The following is a 22,394-nucleotide window of genomic DNA, read 5'->3' on the forward strand; positions in this document are numbered from 1 at the left end:
GGCTCCCAGTGAGGGGGTTTCCTTGCAGCCCCCTCTTCTGCCTCTGTTCTGGCTGAGCCCCGATCCGGACATCCCCACACACCACCTCCCCAGACCCAGGCTGCCAGGACCAGGTGTCTTGCTGATGGGGAGGGTGGCATGGTGCTTCTGGCCCCTGTCATGCCTGCAACTCACCTTGTCCTTCTGCTGGAGACAGTGTGCACCAGCTCTTGGCTTCTTTATGGGGTTGGGCTTGATTGTCTTCATGTTTTGTAATATTGATTCCTTTGTGCCTGGCTTTTTTTCTTTTGTAGGAAGTTGGAAGCATCATTGGAAAGGTAAGGATGTCTTTTAAATGTGTATTTAATGCTATTGCCTGCACTATTTGCTGCCTGTGGTGTGGTAGATGCCAGTAACCTCTTCGCTGTGATGTCTTTAAATGTTTGGTGTGCATGAGCTTGTTACTACATTTGTGAGGCAAATTCTCCTCAAAGATAATTCACCTAAAAAAAACCAAAACACCACCAAACTTACCTAGTGCTGTTTCTGGGTGCTTCACTGGAGTCATGAATAGGTGTTTATGATCAACGTGTTGTCCTGACATTTTAATCAAATTGCTTCATTAAGAGAAATTTAAGTGTCACACAGGCCCATTTAAGTTCTGCAGCACTTGTCCCTGAGGCCACAGGACACCCTTTAGCTTGTGCAGAAAAGCTTCACAAGGTGCTCTGCTCCCTGGTGTTTGCCACAGTCACTTGGAAAGTCCTGACTGTACAGGATTTAGTTTTTCACGTTTCTACAAGGCAGGTTTATGGTGGCAAAGGTTTGCAACATGAACACCTTCCCCCTATATGCTTGTGCCTTATTTTTCCATCAACATGTCCAGCCCTGGGAAGTTTCACAGTTGTACTTGCTTTCCATCTGGATAGAAAAATAATAGATCTTTCTATAGACACCAGATCAGGAACTGCTCTTTGAAGCCACTCTGTAAGTGCTTTTCTTAGCACAGGACCAGTTTCTGAGCTTTTTCTGTGCGGTTTTCCTCCTTATGGGAAACACAGAAAGGGAGGTGGAGGCTGCAGCTGTGCCTTAGTAGCTGTCACGTCGTGCAGACGTGGGAAGCGGGACTACAATGGCTTACACACAGCTCTTCAGCCGCCCATCGCGTGAGGATGGAGGGCCAGTCATCACAGAACTGCCCAGATGTTTGGTTACATGTTGCCATGTGTTAGAGAGATACATGTTTGGAAGGGCTGTTTTCAAGGTGGAAGTCTTGAATGTTCAGTACTATCTTGTGTTTCTGCTTCTTATTTCAGAAAGGAGAGACTGTGAAGAAGATGCGTGAGGAGGTGAGCGACCCTGCTCTGTAGAAGGGTTTGTAGGAGGAGGGGAGAGAGGTGGGGAGGGTATCGGGCTGTCCTGCCTAGCAGCGGCCATAGCTGCGTATTCCTTTGCAATATGTGCAGTAACTCCCAGGATCAGGACATGCAAGCTGGCCATGCCCAGAGTTCTTTGGTCCCATTTTCTCACTCTGTTCTCAGACAAACTCCTACTACATTTAATGGGAATTTTCCAGAGCCAAGAATTTGCTATTAATGAAATATTGAAGTCACTCATAAGAGTTTGTCCAAGGTCTTTGTGCCTGCAGCTACCAAAGAGTTATTATATCAGACCAGTAAGCAACACTGTTCTTTTTACAAACAACGATCCCACAAGCTGATCTTGTCTTGATCCTGTGGGTTTGCATTGCAGTAAAAGCCGTAAAGTGGATGCTTGGGAACCCTTTCTAGGGGTCAGGATGAGGCAGCACTGGAAGCGTCATGGGGACCAGAGATGGGAGTTTTTAAGGTTAGGTGCGATATCAAGAGGCTGGCACAGAGGAGAGGACAAGGGACCAGGCTGGGACAGGACTTGACGCAGAGGAAGGGCTGTGCCTCTGGCACATCCCCGTGTGTTGCTTGGTTGTCGCTATTCCAGCACTGCCCTTCTCTTTCCAGAGCGGGGCCAGGATCAACATCTCGGAGGGAAACTGCCCCGAGCGAATTGTGACCATCACCGGCCCCACTGATGCCATCTTCAAGGCTTTTGCCATGATCGCCTACAAATTTGAGGAGGTGAGCAATGTGAGCCCTTTCCCCAAGAGGACAGAGTAGAAGAGTCTGCATCTAGACCCTTGGGTGGCCCACCAGCTGAGCAGAGCTTCAGCGTGCCCACCGCTAGAGCCAGTGGTGCAGATGGGCCTGGATACCTCCAACCCGTGTGTGCCTGGCTGGGCTTGCTTAACTGGTACATGACCTTGGGACAAAACCTTCCAGACATCTCTAACTAGGCAACAACTGAGTTTTAGTGATCTGTCTCAGAGGCCTCACAGTTAATTAACTGCTGGGATGTGCAGTGATGCAGCTGCAGACAGAAACCAGCCACAGTCTGGGGGACATGACCCCTCTTCTCTGGCCCAGAGCATTTGGGTTGGCCTGGATGACAGGCGTCGGGTTGGGTACCAAGAGCTGATGTGTTGCATTCTTCCTTCCCAAGGACATAACCAACTCAATGAGCAACAGCACTGCTACCAGCAAGCCTCCAGTGACACTGAGGCTGGTCGTGCCGGCTAGTCAGTGTGGCTCGCTGATTGGCAAGGGTGGCTCCAAGATCAAGGAAATCAGGGAGGTAAGGCAGACTTGATTTTGTTATTGTGTGCAGTCACAGCTCCTCAGAGCTGATCTGTAACCAAAGAGGAACTGCCTTGGAAAGGAGGATCCTTACACTGCGAGCATCATGCACCATGTTGCTTCCCAGGATGGTCCTGTTGACATAGGAGCAGCATCACAGAATCATAGAATGGTTTGGGTTGGAAGGGACCTTCGAAGGTCATCTAGTCCAAACCTCCTGCAATGAGCAGGGACATCTTCACTAGCTCAGGCTGCTCAGAGCCCCGTCCAACCTGACCTGGGATATCTCCAGGGATGGGACATCTACCACCTCTCTGGGCAATCTGGGCTGGTGTTTCACCACCCTCAGTGTAAAAAATTTATTCCTCATGTCCAGCCTGATTCTCCCCTCTTTTAGTTTAAAACCATTACCCCTTGTCCTGTTGCAACAGGCCCTGCTAAAAAGTCTGGCTCCATCTTTCTTATAGGCCACTTTTAACTACTGAAAGGCCACAATAAGAAGACTCTACAGAGTCTTCTCCAGGCTGAACAACCCCAACTCTCTCAGCCTGTCCTCATAGGAGAGGTGCTTCAGCCCCTTGATCATTTTTGTGGCCCCCTCTGGAGCCTGTCCAACAGGTCCGTGCCTTTCTCACGGGACCTTGCCGGTGTGCTCCCGTGGATGCAGGCAGGGTGCCGCATCTCAGCTCGCGTGGGGCACCATGGCTCTTGGGAGGCGTGTGGTTTTGGAGCTGGCGCTGGCTTCAAGGAGAGGCAATTCAGCTGTGGGATTTCTCCTCCTCTCTCTTTCTGTCTCCAGTCAACAGGTGCTCAGGTTCAAGTGGCGGGGGACATGCTGCCCAACTCCACGGAGCGGGCAGTGACAATCTCGGGGACACCCGACGCAATTATCCAGTGTGTCAAACAGATCTGTGTGGTGATGCTGGAGGTACAGTCTGTGACAAAGGGGGTAAAGTATATAGGAAAAAAACCCAGCTGGCACCACAACAGCACTGGGAGCTGTGGAGCGTGTCTCTCGTACCCTTCACCACGCGTTGTCGGACCACTCATTTCCTGGTACCTCTGTTTGAATCCCACCCAGTGTATTTTCCCCACTGTCTTTGTACATTGTTTCTGGAGTCTCACCACGGAAACCTGCCTGGTCGGGTGCCCCAAAGGAGATGGTTTGTGTGGTAGCACAGGGTGGCTTCAGGAGAGAGCAATGCCAGAGGAGATGGGGTGAGCTGGGGCAGCCATAGCCTGGTGTCCCAGCAGTGCTGAGTGTGCTGTGGGAAAGAGACGGGGGCTGCAGCCATCCCACTGAGCACATGGCCTCTTCCATGTGGGGCTCGTGGTGTCCTGTGAGAATGACAGCTGGGAGGAAGAGGCCAGTGCATCACCTGCATCACCTCCAGGGGCCGGGAGCACAAAGCTCCAGCCAGGCACGGTGGGAAAGGTAGTGAGGAACACTGGTGGAGAGCAGGCCCCATAGGGCATGTGGACATGTGTCCAGAGTGGGCTTTGTCTGGGAGAAAGGCTGATGAGCAGAGCTTGAAGGTCTCTGGAGAGATGCTGCTGCACCAATGGCTTATTGCTGGGAATGGCTGTGGGCACGTGCCTTACGTCCATGCTAACTACTTTGGAGGGGAGAAGCTCCAGGAGAAAACCCCTCAGGACACAGGATGGTGACACCTTCTGCTTCTGGTGCCCCCCAGAAGTGGACAGGCACAGACCCCCATCAGGCCCATTGCCTTGCTGCCCAGCCCGCACACAGCTGCCCTTTCACATCAGGGAGAAGCGTGTTTGCCGCTGCAAGAGCTTCACATGAGGATGCCAAGGCTTGGTGGAGGTGAAGCAAACCCAAGTGTAACCAACTTCAGTTCAGCATCGGAAGGGCTAAGGAGGAATTGCCACCAGCCCCGTTACCCACCGCTGTTGGTGGTGATGCTCAGGCAGGGACACTGCTGCCAGAAGGGTGTGATTTTAGCTGCAGGGTGACTCCAGGTTATGCTCTGCACTGTGGTAGGGGTGGGCCCCAGGTGACACTTGCAGGTGTGTTTTAAAGTCTTTGGTGGCTGCTCTTCTCACTGACCATAGTAAGGGTTTCTGCTCCTCTGAAATCTGGGAAGTCTGCTGACTTTAACAGTCCACAGAGATGCTCCTTATAACCTTTCTGTCTTAAATTATCTTACCATAGAAATCCTTGCCAATCCCTTCCAAGTTCTATAATGCAATACAAGAAAAAGCAGGTTTGTAATTATAGAGGCTGTGCTTTGATCATGCAGCTTTCCTGCAGACCTGTGCTCAGCAGGAAGATTTGGATATGTCACTTGGCTGCAAGTAGATGTGTTTAATAATGTACAGAAAAAATGAAGACTTTTCCATAAGATAGCGTAATTTATATTGCCAATCCTTACATAGCAGTAACTGGGTGATTTCACTCAGATAGAACCAGGAGTTTATCTGAAATCTCTCCTGATCCCTAGAAACCGCCAAAGTCTCTTCTGTGGCCTGTTCAAGAGAAATCCAAGAGAAAGATAACTTGTGTGAGATGGTCCCGTGTGTCACGCAGAGGGATGCACCACTACATCTTCATGTACATCGCTACAGCTTCTGCTCGGACCTACCTGCTGCAGCAAGGAGCGAGATGTCCTGGCCAGCTGGAGCAGGGCTGCCCCAGGGCACGCTGCCGCAGGAGGAGGGCTGGTCTGTCCTCTGCTGCTGGCGTTTGGCTGGCTGCTCATGCAGCCCTAGGATGAGATCTCTAGAAACACTGGTGTTGCCATCTGAGAGGGATTTCAAGCCTCTGGCTCCTCCCGTGCTCAGCACCCCAGCCAAAGCGATTGCTGATGCTTGCCCCACCAGGGCATGGAAGATCTTGACCACAATGACGGTGCCTCGCAGCATCCTCTGCGTGACCATCCACATCCCAGTCTGGATGGCAAATAGACCAAACCACATCCTGAAGGTGACCCTGTTCCAGTGGTGAGGAAGATGAAAGGGGTCAAAGAGCTTGAGGACCGCACCAGATCACTTAGATGGTCTGCTCACTCCTTCTGATGCCCCCGCTCACAATGCTGTGCCACATCTCCTGCTGCTCGCCAGGGCTGTGCAACTCCGGGATGGGCTGTAGCGTGCAAGAGCTCTCAGATGGCAAAGAAAGCCACTGCACTGGATGCTTCTGGCAGGTGGGAGTGAAAATCCTCGTCTGTGGTTATGCCTCCTCCTCTTGCTGCACCTGGAGCATCTCCCCAGGGTGTTTTGAGAAGGGCTCTGCATTCCAGCCTCAGGCTCTAGTCCAGACCAGGCAACATAGTTCGCGGAGAGCAGAGCAAAGGCGAGGGAGGCAGTGGAGGTCCAGGAAGTGATTTAGGGTCCTGTGCCTTTCAGAGCATCTCCTGTACCCCAGGTTGTCCTCATTGTCCGTTAAACACCAATTTCCCCCATGTCCTCCTGTCCAGAAACGCGGTTTGCCTGGTGCGGGTGTTGCTGGCAGCGGCCCCGGGGGCCGTGTTCCGTCGGGTGCTTTTCTAACGCTCTTTTTGCCGCCGTTTCAGGAAAGCTGTTCTAATGTTCTCTCTCCCTCTCCTTGTCCCTTTTCCTAGTCCCCACCAAAAGGTGCCACCATTCCCTACCGCCCAAAGCCCGCCTCCACCCCTGTCATTTTTGCAGGTGGTCAGGTAAGAGCCGACCCGCTTGCAGCCTCCACTGCCAACCTCAGCCTTTTACTGCAGCACCAGCCGCTGCCCGTTAGTGCACTCAGGTTTCTTGCCTTCTGACTTGCATGGTGTCATCCCATCCGTCGTGTCCCACGGCAGGTGGACTGAAAGCTCTTTTGCAGAACTGCTGGCAGGTTGCAGGGCCAGGCCAGACGGCTCAGCTCCTGCAATGGGTGCTGAAGGATAAGGAAAGGGCCAGCCCAGGGAAGAGAGGTGTTAGCTCTGCTGCGCACTGAGAAAAGGCTGGAGAGAGCGTGGAGGTGTTAGTGTGGCCTGGGGAATCATAGAATCATTTATGTTGGAAAAGACCCTTAAAATCTTTGGGTCCAACCATTAACCTAAAATTGCCAAGTCCACCTCTAAACCATGTCCCAAAGCACCACGCCTAACCCACTGTGTTTCTGATAGGCTCATGTGCTCAAAATACTGATTTTTGCAGGCATTTATGCCTTGTTGAGTCCTGTTTCTAAATAGCTCCTGGATCAAAATCCAGCTTGAGTTTGCTTTATTGTACGCCAATTCAGTATTTGCTAGCAGTTACCTGTGTGAAGGAGAAAATGAGAAAAGGCTTGTTGAACAAGAGTCAATGACAATGCTCTCACAGTGGCTGCAAGTGTTTGTTTTCTGACATCTCTAGCTCCAATTAAAAATAACTTCACACAGTTGCAATAAACCTGAGATAGAAAAGGGTCATCCCAGCCACTCCAGAACCATGCTGAGCCTCTCTTGAGGGCACCCCTGTGACAGAGTCATCTCCATCGATGGTGCTGGGCTGGTTCAGAGTGCTGCTTCCCCAAACCATACCAGGACCTCTGCTGCACAGCTGGGTCTCAGCTCTGCCCACAGGAGAGCCTGCATGGCATTGCCTTCGATGACACTGCTCAGGGCTCGGTCTGCAGGCTTGCAAGCATGATGTGGGATTTCTAGTGACCCTTGGGAAGTGATGGCAGATTTTTTCTTTGCAGGATAACTGCACACACATGGCATGGGAGCTGGTGGTTGTTCTGCAAACAAAAATCAGCCTCCGGTGGCATGTGATTTATGAAATGAGCGGTCAAGTGGGCAGATACTTTTGAAGAGGGGATTTGAGCCTTTTTCAGCCTCACCTGTTCACCTCACCAGGTGATGCCATCATGCTGTGGTGCACCGGGATCTAGCAGGAGAGGTACTTTGCCAGGAGCTCCAGCAGCCAGGTAGAGCCAGTGCCACAAAGCTACAGCAAATGCCATCCAGAGCAGCACCACACAAGTTATTTAGTTTGTCTCCAAGCTTAATAAATAGCAGAAGGGCAAGCTGAGGCTGGGAGCAAAGCCCAAAGCACAGGTTATTTCAGGCAGAGTGCATCATTTAGTCACTACCGGCATGGGAAGGAGCGTGCCGTTTGGTCTGAGCTGCCGTTCTGGAAAAGAGCTTTTGAGTCCAGCTGCTTGGTGAACTTATCTTCTCAAAAGGGAGAGTAAGGTGGAGGTAGCGTTTCTCCTCCTGGCAAATGGTTGGTGTCTTGCACAGAAGTGACATGGTGGGAAGAGGTGACCATCGCTGAAATGGGAGCTCTGCCCGAGGGGTGACGTGGGGCAGGTGGGCAGAGGGTAGCAGGTGACAGCCAGTGGTGCTGCTTGGGGTGGGCTGAACCTGCAGGAGCTCAGCAGGCTGAGGGTCACAGTGGCCAGTGGCAACTGCTGAAGGGATCAGCCCCATCGTCCATGTGCAATGGCAGCCCCTGCAGAAAGCCAGGGTGCTGTCAGAGTTGGGTTGCATCTGTCCAAGACAGCTTCCTGCCTTTAATTGGCTTTTTCTAATCAATTGTCCTAATCAATGACCAAATTAAACCACCAGGAGAGAGTGAACTGTTTAGAGCAACCTCTGCCACGTCCCCACAAGCACACCAGTGCCATTGCAGTAGGATGCCGGTAGGCACTGGGATTGCTGTTTCTGTGCACGGGGCTTTGCCTTCTTCCTCCTCCAGGATTTTGGGGGTTTTTCCTCACACAAAATGCTTTGCTGTTTGCAAACAATGTCGGAAATTTGCAGGAGGTTCAGAGGGTATTTTTTTCTTTTTCTTGGCTGTCTTTACTCTCCCTTTTAAGTGTTATCCATCTCTTTCGCCATTTTTTCAGAATCATTTGAATAACATGTCAACCAGTAAGATACGTTTTGCTAGCTGATTAAGTCCAAAATATTGGGCTCTCTAGCGTCTGTCTCTTTACCCACAGTGGTGCATATTTTCACGTTATTTACAAAAGAGAAAGGATTGCTAGAAACGATGTTAAAAACACTAAGCAGTCTGCCTGGCAGACATTTGCATGGATTTGTTGATTATTGCTGGTGAAAGGCATTGCAGTGCAGGCAGCCTGGCCCTGAGCGCTCTCCATGCTTGGTGAGACATCAGCAGCAGCTGTCTTTCTGCGCAGCAATGTCACTTCCCCCAGCAGAGCACTGGGATATACTGGGGATCTGTAAAGCATGTTCGGAGTTGCGCACTGAAATCACGGAGAGGCTCACTGCACTGGCTTGCTTCCTACGCTCACGCTTAAGGTGCGAAGGGCAACGGTGATGTTACCCTGCATCCGCTACACAGATAATTCTGGTTTGATGAGCATCTTTTGTACAGCAAAGCCCAGTCTTCCCAGTCCATGCAATTCTGACACATTTAAAGAGCTGTTTCCTTCCTTTTGGAAAGGCTAAACTGAGCCCAAGCCCTTCAAGTTAGGTAGCTCAACGTGCTCTGGCATTGATCGAAGGAAGGGGTATGTCTCCTTCCCACCTCAGGGACTTGTTGCCCCAGTGAATTTAATGCAGCACAAAGGAGGCTTTTCCCCTGGGCAACTGCTGGCTGCTCATCCCCTCCAGCCTCAAAATTGAGCTGGTTAAGTCAAAATTCAAGATCCTGCACTCCGGTTTCACCGGCAGCAGAGCAAGGGGAGAGATGTGCCAGAGTCACGGTGCTCAGCATCCCCTGCTCGGCTATTTGGGGGTGGGAAGGGGTCCCAGGCAGAGCAGGGAGGGGGCTGAGCTCCTATTCCGCCCCTGCGTTCACAGCATTTACCCCACAACAGGCAGAAAGCAGCAAACCCCAGGGAGATCAGTCCCTGCGGAGAGTCACGAGGCTTTGCCACCACCTCTTGCCAACCCTAATAGCATGTTTGTTTTTTTTCTTTTGCAGGCCTATACAATTCAGGGACAATACGCTATTCCACACCCGGATGTGAGTTTTACCCTAATTTTTCTTATACCCTTTTATGTCACCTGCATGCTACTGTTAATTCACAAAATATTAATATTAGACAATAATATTAATAGCACATTTTCAAAGTAACTGGCGGTGTGTAGTATCTGTAATACTTTGAATAGCCTTTTAACCTGTTAGCACTAAACGTTATGAATTCTGAGGACTTGGCCTGATGCTAAATTGTTTGCATTGTTCAGTGCTATCCCTTTGTTCCGAGAGAAACCATACTGTATGCATTTTGTGCCTCAAAATGATCAAAACGCACAAAGAAAGGAAAAAAAAAACCACACAACTTTTCATTCTGTTTCCTCCTTGTCCTTAAAATGTTGGTAAGCCAAGGGCTTATTTAGGTGCTGAGTGCCTTGGTGGGGTGGTGAGAAGCCAGAGCTCCAGCAGTGCGGGCTCTCTTACTTGAAGTCTTGGCAGGGGAGATGTGCCATTTTGGGGTGACTTGGAAGCAGGTGCTGAGGCTGGGCAAAATGCCACCTGTGTCCCCCAGAGGGATGGAGAGGATGGCCGCCCACCACGCTGCTGGGTCTCACCTTGCTGAGAGTTCTGCGCCTCCCCGGGGAGCTGGACCCCCAGCCCAAGCGGTCACCATAGGTTTGGCATCTGTCTTGCTGGGTTTGTCTCTCTGTCGCCCCGGGGGGAGCATCACGGGCATGGTCCCTGCTTTGTGTCGCACTCTTTGTTGTGGAGACAGGCGCCGTTCAGGCTTGCAGCGCGGATGGGTTTTGGTGATGCTCAGGTTCCCCTGCTTGCACTGTGCTTGGTCAGGAGCTACAGCACATTTGTGGGGGAACATGTAGGGAATAACTGCTAGCACGTCTGTGTGTAAAAGTACCGACAGAAATAGCAAACCAAGTCTGTTTTGAAGGATTTTGCTATGAAAAGCACCGCAATGCCAGCAGCTCCTTGCTGTCAGCAGACAGCTGCTCAGCTTCTGGGGTCATCACGGCTGACACATATTGGGGAGCTCTTGGAAAAAGCTGCAGTGTTCTGTGTTTCGGCAGGGATAAAATAGCTGGCAAGTCGCCTCAGAGGCCACTTCTTGCTGACATGCAAGGGGTCTGCAGTGGGGGCTGAGCACAAAGTGCGGCTCTGGGGATGCGGCTTTGCTGTAAGTGGTGAGGTCCGGGTGGAAAGTCTTCTCCAGCGAGCCCGTGCACAGGAAGAGTTGGACATAGCTTGGTGCTCCTCTTGCTGCTGGGTGTGTTGGGTATTAAATCACAGGATTACTTTTTGCATGATTGAGAATAGGGCAGGGCTGTTCAATACCAGGAATGCACGCTCCCCATAGGAGCTGTAGGATGGTTTTTGATCTTAGGAGCAGTTATTTCACCCAGTTTAGTGGAGGCCAGGCTTTGGCTCTCCATGTGGCACCAGTATGCCTGTACTTTGAATAGTCTGCTGTGACGACTGCTTAGAAATATTCTTAATTGTGTGCACTTCACTTTTACTTCATAAGTGGAATATAAAGAAATAAACCTGCGTATTTAGCAAGCATAGATTAATATATTCTATGTCCCAGTTTTACTTTGCAAACAGTGGTGACAGTGTTTTCCTTGTTATTATACTCTTCTGATTGACAGCAATAAAATACATTTAATACATTTGCTGGCTGCGTTCTGCCCTATTCCCAGCAGATCCACTGGGACCTGGAAAAATTTGTTCATATGGGGGCCACGTGCTCCATCCTTACAGCTCTCTGGACTGGTCATTTTAAACACCGTTTGGTGCAGAAACCAGTCTGGGACATGATTTCAGGGTATTGCCCTCGCTCTTGCAGATGTCTGTGTTTAGTGGATGCCGTTTGCAGACCTGTGGCTGCGGAGTCGGCAGAATTTCAAATGCCGAAGTTAAAAGAAGAGCTGCTGCCTTGATTTTTATCCCCTGGGAAAAAAACACCAGGTCAGCAGGAGTTTTGGCTCACGAAGGGCTTCAGCATTGCCTGGGTGCTCATAAGCCATTTGGGAAGTGATGTGTAGCTTACCTGTCTTCATGAAATTTGTGACAGGCGATGAAAAGATGGCCATGGCAGCCAGGAGTCAGGGGTATTTGGGAGTGAAATGAATGTCAAGCACAGGAAATCTCCGCAACCAGGGCATCACTTCTCAGTACGCACGAGGCTGCCAGCCAATGGGATGTAACCGGGCATTGCTATGAGTACCTAGTGATGCTGGGCATGGCTGTACGTTGGTCCCAGCGCTGCTGTCAGGTCCTGTCCTGTTCCTCCCGGCAGTGCCAGTGGGGGAACTTCCCGCTGGTCTATGGGGAAAACCAGAGTTTGAAGAAATGCTCTCAGGTTTTTGCTTTCAGCTTTTTCCAGAAAACAGGAGAGATGTTTAATTCCCTGCAAGCACTCACATAACAGCTTGCACATTAACATGTAGGCATAGCCATCCTCTTCTCTTGTACATTTTTTTGTTGCTGTTATTATGGGTGTTTGCTAGATACCACTACCCAAACTATGTCTTAAAAATATGCTAGATCAGTATGATAAAAGATTTTGGTGTTTGCCCTGTTGGGTGAAACAGGACCTCTGCTCCTCAGCAGTGCCAGCAAAGAGGCAGGAGGAGGTTTCATCTGGAGTCCAACCACTGGGACTGGTTCTAACAAGGAGCTCCACAAACAGGCCTCACCTGGGTTTAATTTGTTAGAAAGTAGGATAGTTCTTAAATTAAAAAGCAGTGGATGCTGATGTCTCTGCTGCTTGCAGAAGTGATGGTGTGCCAGGTCCTACCCAGAGCTAACTGTTTTGGCAGGAGCCCACTGTAGCACTCACACCTTTGGCTTATCTCCCGTGCTGTAGAGGGCAAGATGTGCACCTGCCTCTCCTCCTGGGGTGGTGAGATGTTCTCCTCAAGTCTGGAAGTCCTCACAGCTTTGCCAGGCAGGGCTCCCTTGGCTATTTCTCTGGGGATCTGCAGGCATTTCCCCTCCCCGCTGCCTCCCCCAGTCTCTGCCCCTGGTCTGCTCAGCCTCCTGGAGCTGCTGTCTCCAGCGCTTCCCCCTTGCTGCTGCCGGCCAGACCCCCCGCACTCCCTGCCCAGCCACGCTGCAGGAGCAAGGAGGTTTTTGAGTATTGTTTCTCCCCCAAATGTGGAAATCCTACCCTGTGTGCAAGGAGCGGTTTGCTTTTGGGGGATGATGTGATCCTGGCAACCCTCTGAGCACCTCTGAAATTGCCGAGTGGGAGGTGATAGAGACCCTCCCTCCTGCTCACTGCTAGATTTCAGCCCAGTTTGGTTTGGTTTTCTTTTGTTTTATTTTCTTTTTATTTAATTTATTTTTATTTTTTAATTTGGAGCAGTGAAACGGAGCACAAAATGTATTCCAGACAAACTCCTCTCTATGCAACCACTTCCAGACGGGGCACAAAAACCTCCCTGGCATGACAAGGGATACAAGGATCTGAAATACCTACTGGTCATGGCTGAAGCCCTTATTTCCCCACACTGCTAAGGGGCTTGCGCTCATACCACACTGACATTCCAAGCTGCAGTTTGTCCATCTCCCAGATGTGTTTCCCATCAGAGGTGCAGCACGAGAGCGTTTGCTGCAGGGGCAAGTGGTCACGATGCGGCTCCAGCTGCACAAAAAGGGTGTTCTGGCTGCTGGCCCGTGGTGGCCACCAGCCTGGCAGTGCTCTAAAGCCACCCTGAAGTGAACAGCAGCCTCTGGTTGCAGGTTGCGTAGCCCAGGAGGGGAGGCAGCAGCCGGCTGCTCGCTCGCGCCAAAGGGGCTGAACCGTTTGATGAGGGGTGGAAACCGAGAATGGGCTTCTTGCTGGTATCGTACTTCAGACCCTGACCAAGCACTTCTGCAAAAGATTTGGGCTTTATTGCATTCTACCCAGGCCAAGTCCTTCTGCTAATGTTTTTGCCATGTCTCACCATGGCTTCCTGGTTTGGTTTTTCTTTTGTTTCCTTTTCTTTTTTTTTTTTTTTTCTTCCGTTATAATTTCATTCTTGATTTTCGGTGTGACTTGTTGTACTCTATGAAAATAACCTTCTTAGCTCTAATGTCCCTCCTACCCCTCAGCAGTTGACCAAGCTCCACCAGTTGGCTATGCAGCAAACCCCCTTTACTCCCCTTGGACAGACCACCCCCGCTTTCCCTGGTACGTACCCACACACCCTTTCTAGATATCCTTCTCTTCTTACCTGTAGAGTTTCTCTCTCTTTCTGAACTCATGCTATTTGATGGCAACAAGCAGGGCAAGTAAAATTGAAGTTGCAATGTCCACGGGGAAAGGCTAACAGGGAGACAGGATGGATGTTTGGGGGTGACGGTCCTCACGGGTGAGCTCTCAGCCCTTCACCGTGCGCACCTGGGCTGCTCCTGCCAAGCCACATACTGTGATAATGTGATACCTCGCTCCCAGCTTTGCTGGCTTCCCCAGCAGAAGCGATGAGTGCCAGTCCCATCCTCCCCTGCCCAGAGGAGGCAGCATCCCCTGCCGTGTGCTGATCCGGACCCCGGTGGGACATCCCCGTGTTCCTGAGGGGACCAGCTGGGTGCCGGCCAGGGATGCTGACTCGGTGACTGCGAGGAGCAGTTCAAAGCCGGGCACCCCTCGCTGGGTAGAGTGATGGGAAGGAGCATTTTGATGGTAGGACAGACAGATGTGATGTGGCGTGGCTCAGCAGCCTTGTCCCCAAGGCTGGCATGGCAGCAAACGTATTTCACGGTGATCTGGGAAAAAGATAGAGCACAGGGGATGGAGACTCCTTTGCTTACTTGGTGGTCAAAGTGCCAGTTGGAAATGCCTTTTCTGACAGTATGTTCATCATATTTTGAGCTTCCTAGATGAAGTGACATTGCTTATCTCCTCGAAGGCAAAAGCATTAAATGTGTTTCTTCTTTGCTCTTCAGGAGAAAAGCTGCCCTTACATTCCTCCGAAGAAGCTCAAAATCTGATGGGCCAGTCATCAGGTAAAACACAAAGCTACAGGGAAATAAACAGGCTTCTGTTGAAATATGTTTCTTAGATAGGACTGTGCCATTGTTGTGCTCCTAGATGAATGGTGGTATTTGTGGAGAAGACAGCAGGTTTTCTTGGTGGGCAAGGAGAGAGCGGGCAGCACCTACCTGCCATTCTCATTTGTACAGCATGCCAAAAGAAAAGTGCCTGGAGTTCATTGCCTTGGTTTTTGATGTTTGTGTAACAGGAAGACATCAGAGCCATTGCCCTTATTCTTTCATTTAATTTTGCATAAACTTTGCTCAGAAACAGTAGAAAAATGCCTGTGGGAGCAGAAACAAGACACAATTTTAGCTGTCTCTCAGCCATTCAGGGTGAGCTGCATTTTTAGTGGGACAGGACCCTGAGGAGACAAAGCAGGCCTGTAATCTCGGAGAAATTTTGATGGCAAATGTCCCACACATTCATCCATATGTGCTGAACATGCTTATCTTTTATAACCTACCATTGCTTAGAGGAGTTATGCTGAGACCTGGAGGCTCATAGGCGACATGAGCCAGATGCTCACGTGTTCTGTGCCAGCCGAGGTGCATCCCATCGCACGCCTCGAGAGAGCCTGGGGACATCACCTAGCTATGCAAGCAAACACAGCCTAAGTAAACAGACCCCACAAAGCTATAGTGGATACAGATTTTATGATACCAGTCTCTGCAGCCTTGTTTTCTGCATGCCCTGCTTTGCCCTGTGCAATCACCCGAGGTGCTAATCCTGCCCTGACCCCACCATGTTACTGCTGTGGGGAATTGCATGTGTGCTATCAGAGAGAGAGGACCTGGTATGATGAAATAAACAGTCTGCAGGTGATGGAGAACAATGTGGCCATTCCTCGATGGCTGTTATGATGTAGTATCATGGCACTGCATGTCCCGAGGGCTTTCAGCAGCATGTGTACCATCTGCACGTGGGGCAGGGGGTCCTGTCTATGAATCTCAGGAGCCCAGCCTCCATTTCTAAAGACCCCCTGGGTGCCTTGGTGTTGCTCTGAGCCCATCCCCAGTGCTCTGCTTTCTTCAGAACACACTTTCAGCCATACCCAGGCTGCTACTGAGCTGAGCCTTGTAACCCATGGCCAAGAGGTGGAGCCATCTGCACCCTGGGGAACATGTCTTTGTGTTAGGTGCAGCACATTTGCCCCTGGACTGTGAGGAGCCATGGTGTGAAAGATGGTCCAGGGCTGGTGAAATGTCTCTTCTAACATGGTGTGCTATAAAGTCAGCATTAAGCGTTGCCCACTGCGTAAAACCTGGGCAGGAGCTGTTTTGTGCAGGTTTTGGCGTTAGTGCACCCAGCAGGGGTGAAGGAGGGTGTACGGCTGCTGAGTGGAGGATTTGCATCCCCATTCCCTGCCTTTCTGTGTGCACCTGAGTGAAAAATGTGGTAGACTTTCTGCAAGCTGGTGCCTGGGCAGCGTACCCAAGCATTGTGTCTCTGAAAGGGAGGTGCATGTGGGAAAGCACAGGAATCATGCAAGAGCAAATCGAGGATACCTGATATTCTCCTTTCTAGGGGTGATGCTCAAATGGGATTGCAACCTAAGCATTCATTTTAGTATTTTAGAAATCTTGCTTTGACAGTACCGGTGATGTACACCGGTACCCAGACATCAGACATCAGTTCAGACCTTCTGGCTTTTAAAACCTGGGCAGCTGTTGCTGGCAAACTGGATGGGAGCTCCTTAACAGAAATGCAGACTGTCAAAACTTGGCTGTAGCTTGGAGAAGTTGCTCAGTGTGGATAAGGCAGCAGCATCGTGCCGTGCAACGGGAGGAAGCCCTGTTGGGCTGGGTGACCAGGAATTCGGAGCTGCCTGCTGTCTTGTGTTGTAGCAGCCCACCACTTACAGTCTCCTTGTGCTTTTCTCTGCACCCCCTTACTCTGCACGTCTGTCTTGGGCTCTTGCACATATTGCTCTTGAAAGTCTTCCTCTGTACTTGATATCATATGGATAAAGTTTTTTTGAGGTTACTGCAGACTCTTGTTATCCACCAGGCAGCTTCTCTCTTGCAGATTTGACACAGGACATCCCTGCTTCAGCATTGAGGTGATTAAATATGGAAACCTGTGGGGGAGGCAGGGTTTGGCCTGGCTCAGGAACGTTATGGCATGCTGTCCTCTTGCCTTTGGAGCTGCACACGCAACGGTAGCCTGCTGGCTACCTACTGTTTGCCAGGCATTCCCTTGGGAGGAAGAGGGACCATCAACACCAGGTCCAGCTAGTGTGCATGTCTTAGCAGTCTGGCTTAAATCCAGCATGCAAGTCTGTGGGGCCATAACTTGCACAGTGCTTTGCAGGCTGCCCTGCACAAGCACTGCCGGATCCCCTGGGGAAACCGGTTTTAGGCCACCGAGCTGCTGTTGTAGCTAAGGGGCTCTCTACTGGGGTCCAGTGAGGGCTGGAGGGTGCATGGACATCCCTCCTGCTGCCTCAGGGTTGTGTTTCCCAGCCAGCAGGCTGGCTGCTGCTGAGGAGAAGTGAAGGTGCTTTTCCCAACTCTCTCAGACACCCCTGATGATTCTGCAACCTTGCATTCGTCTGAAGCCATTCCCAGTGGAAGGTGGTGGGAAGCGAGGCACTCGTGGGCCAGCCAGTGTGAGGGATGCAGGGGCAGGTGGCACCCAGCTCCAGCACTCAGGTAGCAACCTCCATCTTCCTCCTTGTACCAGCGTGTGTGATCCCCTTCCCCTCCCGGCCCTGGAGCAGGACACAGCCTTTGCAGTGTTGACTGATGCAGGAAAGCAGCGGAGCTCCACCGCGCTGCCTTTGCACGCTGTAACCATTTTCCCTTGCATATGCCCAGGTTTGGATGCCAGTCCCCCGGCCAGTACTCATGAACTCACCATTCCCAATGATGTAAGTAAACCCAAGTGCTTCCTCACCATGTGTGTGTTTCTGTGTGTGTACACATATATATATGTGTGTGTGTGTGTACATATATATATATATATATATAAGCTGCAGGCATATGGCTTTGTTAAATATATTTAGAGATGCCCCTTCACCAGGTTCACCTGTGCCATGTGCAGCCTGTTGGGGATCAGCCTGCAGCATAAAGCACCTTCTGGACTTTACCCGTTTGGTAGCTTTCCTAGGTACAATCCTTCTTAATGCTCCTTTTCCCTTTCCAAATGAACTCAGTGCTCATGAAATAAGCCCAGTTGACAGCACTGGGAAGGGGAGAGAGCTCGTGAGCCAGTCCTGATTAAACCATAATCGTTTAATCTAGCACTGGATCGAGCATACTTACTGAGGGGTTGGAGAGGAGGTAAGTAATGAGTGTTTCTAATGTCATGAAGTGTCGCACAAGCTTTTGAAGGGTGGTGCATCTCATCCTGCTACTGGTGGCAGTCAGCTTTTGGGTCTTATAGGTGGAGGCGTTATGGTAAAGTGGATATTGGACTGGGATATTGGCTGGGAGGAGGCTGGAATCACACAAGGCACTGAGTGGTGCGAGGAGAGTGCTTGGGGATGCTCAGGGGGATGGATGTGGGATGGAGAACCCTGGCAGCAATGAGAGGAATATCAGGCCACCCTTTGCAAAGGGCCTTTCCTCCCCTCTAACATGCTGAGGGACATGCCACAGGACTTGGGAACACTCGGAGCATCCACTCACTGAAAGCCTGGCTCTCATCTGACCTGCACACTGTTAAATGTCATCACCTGCATCTTTCTGCTTGCTGAAAAATGCCTCCCTAGCTCTGCCTCCTGTTGCTTTGAAGACTCTTAAATTCACACTGCTACCTTCCCAGGAAGCAGAGAACAGGTTTTGGTTTCTTAAAGCAAAAGGTCTTCAGGCGTATTTTAGTGGTATAGGTCAGCTTGTGGATGTGCTGCAGAGAATGGACAGTTGAGGGAAAGCTGATGATGAAATCCATCTTGTCACTCCTCTGACCATCAGGAGAAACTTGAATGCTGTGCAGAGATGCTTGGATGTTGCTGAACATTTCTCCAAATAGGCTTTGCTCCTTGGGTCTCCCCAGCAAGTTCCCAGCTACAAGGGATATTTATTTGCTGAAGCATCTCTGAGTTATTTCTGTGCTGTGAAAAGCAGGATGTGCAGCTGTTGGGCTGTACATCACACTGCAGCCCCCAAGATAACTGGTACCCTCCCAGTGCTGCAGTGGGGTATATATTCATGTCTGTATGGGACAAACCACAGTAGTTTGTCTGACAACAGGACCAGCCCCATGATCTGACAACAGGACCAGTGAACCTTTGGAGGAGCATTTGTCTCTGCTTCTACAGACAGCAACAGAAGCTCAGCAGTTGCCAAGATGAGTGTCCCACATATAAAATTCCCAGGTGCAACCTTAGAAAGAAGCTCAAATGCTGATGGCCAAGAAAGGCATGCGGACATACCTTATTCCTGTTCTGGAAAATACTGACATCTTGATACACGTTGCCAACTTGTGGAAGTGCTTGAGTGAGCCATAATTTGATGTGCAAATGAGCAAGAGCCAAGATGAAGACCGTTGAGGAAAAGGACCATTGAGGAAATTAAAGCCTCCAAGTGTCTCTAACTTTTTCACAAGGAGGTGAAAGCCACATTTTGAAGCATAATTCTCCTCTTCTGCTGGCATCACCAGCCACGTGGTGCCCTCCTTGTCAAAAGCATGCATACCAGCGAGCCCTTGCATTGCACTGAGAGAGCTGAAGGGGTGACAGAGGGAGCAGGCGCTGGCTGCAGCGAGGGTGCCCCATAGGGCAGAGGAAGGGTGGAGTGGGTGAGCAATGGGAAGCTGTCAATGGTGTGTGGTTGCACCAGCTGATGAGGGGGCACTTGGGGTCAGGCTATCCCTGTGGAAGGTGGTGGGTTTGTTTTCTTCTGATAATGCATCCCATATAACCACCTTCAGGTTTGCTGTGGCTGGCAAGAGGATGGGTGTGGAGCACAGCCTGGAATGTGACATTGCCATCCTTATACCCTTGCAAAACATGGACTCATCATTAGACCATGTTTATTATTATTAACAAAATGAGCCCGGTATAATGCCTTGCCCTTCCTGAAGCCTTCTGAGATGCCAGGCATTGTGTGCAGATAACTGAAATTAGCCCCCCAGGAAGCAGGGCAGGCTGCTGGATGTGTCCTGGGAGGACTGTGTTCACGTGCAGGTGGGATTCACCCCTGGGCTGTCCCTTTACTGTTTTCATGAGCATCAATGCCACTCATGCCCCAGGGCAGGGGAGGAAGGCTTCTGGCCAGTGCCATGCAGTTGTGGTGCCGGTGACGGCCAGAGCTGCCGCTTCTCAGACCTTCCCTCCATGCTTTTTTTCTAGCTAATAGGCTGCATAATCGGACGCCAAGGGACCAAAATCAATGAAATTCGGCAGATGTCGGGAGCGCAGATCAAAATTGCCAACGCCACGGAAGGGTCATCAGAGCGCCAAATTACCATCACAGGAACCCCTGCAAACATCAGCCTCGCGCAGTACCTCATCAACGCCAGGTGAGACCCCTTCGCCGAACTCCGCTGCCTCCCGCCACGGCTGAACCCGTCCTGCCGGCGCGGTGGGAGCGGCGCTTGCTCCCGGCATCGCGGGCCAGGAGGGGCTTCCTGAGGCCGGCTGGGATGGATGGTGGCTTGCTGAGACCTCTGAGCAGGGACCAGACGTCAGCAGTGGGACCTCTCGCCCCAGCTGGCACTTTGGCTGGGGACTGGGAGCTACTTCGCTGCTGGTGGAGCAGCCACAGGTTGTGCCAGTCGCCTGCCCACCCGCCACCCTCGCTCGAGGATTTTGCTCATGTGTGGGCAAAATTGCCACCGCCTTTCCCTGCAGACGAGGCAGGGGATGGGGACGGAGCTGAGGTGGTGGTGGGGAAGCATCACTTGGGACCTGCTCACTGGGATCCCAGCATCGCTTACCGCTGCATCAGAGCCTCTTCCACGCGCTTCCAGGCCTCCCAAAGGCTTTTCTCCATCCAGTGAAAATAATCAGTCCAATAAAAGCAAGACATGGGAATAGCCTGATTGCTTCCTTTTCATGCAGGACTTTGCAGGGGCTGAGTGCTCCCAACACTGCCTCGGGACCAGGGGCAATGCTGCCTGTGCCGAGGGGGACCAGGGGTCGGGCAAAGCACTGCGAGGGGCGTGTATGGGGAAGAAGTAGCTGGAAGGGGCTTGGGGACCAGCTCTGTGCCAGCGGTGAGCTGTGTCCCGGGTGCTCACACAGACCTGTTCGCCTGTGCCTGTGGACTCATGGATGGGGAGCTTAATGGGAGACAGGGCCTTTTGGTGGCTTCATGCCCACCTGGCACAGCCATGCAAGCCAAGCCCGTCCATCTGTCTGTGCGCTCTGCCTTGGGCAGAGTTGGTGCCTCACCAACCTGCCGCCATCCCAGGACATGTGGGGCCATGGGAGGCTCCCAGCGGGGTCCCAAGGATGGAGCAGGCTGTTGGCGGCGACTCTGACGTTCGTTGGGGTGCGGGCTGGGAGCACCAGTGAGGTCTGTGTGTGATTTCTCCTCCTTACACCCAACCCACCTCAGCCCCAACCTGCAACAGACCTCCACCATCCTGTCCTGCCCTGCTGTCCTGCTGCCCGCACCTGTGGCACCTCTCCAGACGCCCAGGAGAGGGACAGGGACAGCCCTGCTGAGCGTCTTTCCCCACAGCTCCTTGCCCATCCCCTCCCGCTCCCACCTCTTGAGACAAGAGAGGGAAAGAAAAGAAAAACGAGTGGCTCTTGGTTACCTGTCTGAGCTGCAGCCTGTGCTGTGGTGGAGGCAGAGGTGACCTGGCGGGGGGCAGGATGGGGCAGAGCTCAGCCTCTCCTGTAGTTCTGAAAACCAGAGCAAAACGAAGAACCCGAGTGGGCTGGGACAGCTGCATGTCCTCCGTGGGAAGGATGGTGGTAGAAATGAAGCTGTGTGCTCGGATCTCTCCTGCCAGCATCCCTGGTGAGTGATGCCTCTGCCACAGCGTCCTCCTGTGCCCTCTGCAGGGACCCCCAAGCTGCCCAGTGATGCTTTGCCCCCCCAGTCTGAGCGGGGTGTAGGCAAGAGGAGAAGCGCTGCCCCGCAGGGTCTTCGTTTTCTTTTCTGCTCCAGATATTAAGCGCTTGTTTTTGTCTCCCCCCCACCCCTCTCTCTGCCCCTGTCTATTCTAGGCTGACGTCTGAGGTCACTGGAATGGGCGCACTCTAATTTCCACCCACCATCCTCCACTCCGCACCACCCGACCCTCTCCAGCCACCGGCACTCCACCCAGCCTGTACATTTACCGTCTTCCCTTTGCCTCCACAGATACTCTTTTCTTTACTAACAAATATATATATATATATAAATACACACACATATGCACACACTGGAACATTTCTTTACAAGCTCCTTACTGTGCTCCCGAGGCTGCTCCCGAACTCTTTGGTTATGGTCCTTGTTTTCAGCGTACGATACTATTACTTCATCTGCTTTTTGGGGGGTGGGGAGGGGGGGTTGGTTGTTGTTTGTTTTTTTTCTGCTGGTGAGACTTCAGAAGGTGACGGAGTCTCTAGTGTCAGTCTAGCGTAGCTACTTACACGTTTGAGTTGACGTTGGCGGTTCTTGCTGTAGCCTATGGATGTGTGACGCCACCCAGAGCTGTGCGTGCTTCAGAGTACTTAATTTTCTCACCCTTCTTCCTTTAAGGCTCCCTCTTTGTTCACTTTGCTTGTTCTGGCTCACCTTTGCCACTTCGCACCCCTGCCCTCAGGGTAAGGTGTAGTTTTCAAGTTTTCACCCCATGTTATTTGGGAAGTAGGTTTTGCAGGAGCCAAGCCGATGCGGATGCACGGTTTCACCCGCAGGCTTGGCTCTTTGCACCATGGCAGGGTCCAGACAAGCCCTTTTTCATACTAA

At 51.5% G+C, this 22,394-nt stretch overlaps 1 protein-coding gene across 8 annotated transcripts in view; it reads left to right on the forward strand.

Moving 5' to 3' along the window:
• PCBP3 (poly(rC) binding protein 3) overlaps positions 1 to 21,704 on the forward strand; it is a gene marked incomplete at both ends in the record, with an annotated part of 39,650 nt that extends 17,946 nt beyond the window's left edge. The window contains 12 exons of one of the 8 annotated variants that reach the window (XM_080347042.1): positions 294 to 317; positions 1,296 to 1,328; positions 1,977 to 2,093; positions 2,515 to 2,646; positions 3,448 to 3,576; positions 6,233 to 6,307; positions 9,510 to 9,551; positions 13,620 to 13,698; positions 14,454 to 14,513; positions 17,361 to 17,413; positions 19,838 to 20,007; positions 21,668 to 21,704. In XM_080347042.1, the coding sequence (XP_080203168.1) occupies positions 294 to 317; positions 1,296 to 1,328; positions 1,977 to 2,093; positions 2,515 to 2,646; positions 3,448 to 3,576; positions 6,233 to 6,307; positions 9,510 to 9,551; positions 13,620 to 13,698; positions 14,454 to 14,513; positions 17,361 to 17,413; positions 19,838 to 20,007; positions 21,668 to 21,704 (951 nt within the window). Of the gene's footprint in view, positions 1 to 293; positions 318 to 1,295; positions 1,329 to 1,976; positions 2,094 to 2,514; positions 2,647 to 3,447; positions 3,577 to 6,232; positions 6,377 to 9,509; positions 9,552 to 13,619; positions 13,699 to 14,453; positions 14,514 to 17,360; positions 17,414 to 19,837; positions 20,008 to 21,667 lie in introns of all 8 variants that reach the window. The other 7 variants (XM_080347043.1, XM_080347044.1, XM_080347046.1 and 4 more) reach the window with 7 other exon arrangements.
• Between the last annotated feature and the right edge of the window lie 690 nt (positions 21,705 to 22,394).

This window comes from Nesoenas mayeri (assembly GCF_963082525.1).
Source record: "Nesoenas mayeri genome assembly, chromosome: 6".
NCBI classification, from domain to species: Eukaryota; Metazoa; Chordata; class Aves; order Columbiformes; family Columbidae; genus Nesoenas; species Nesoenas mayeri.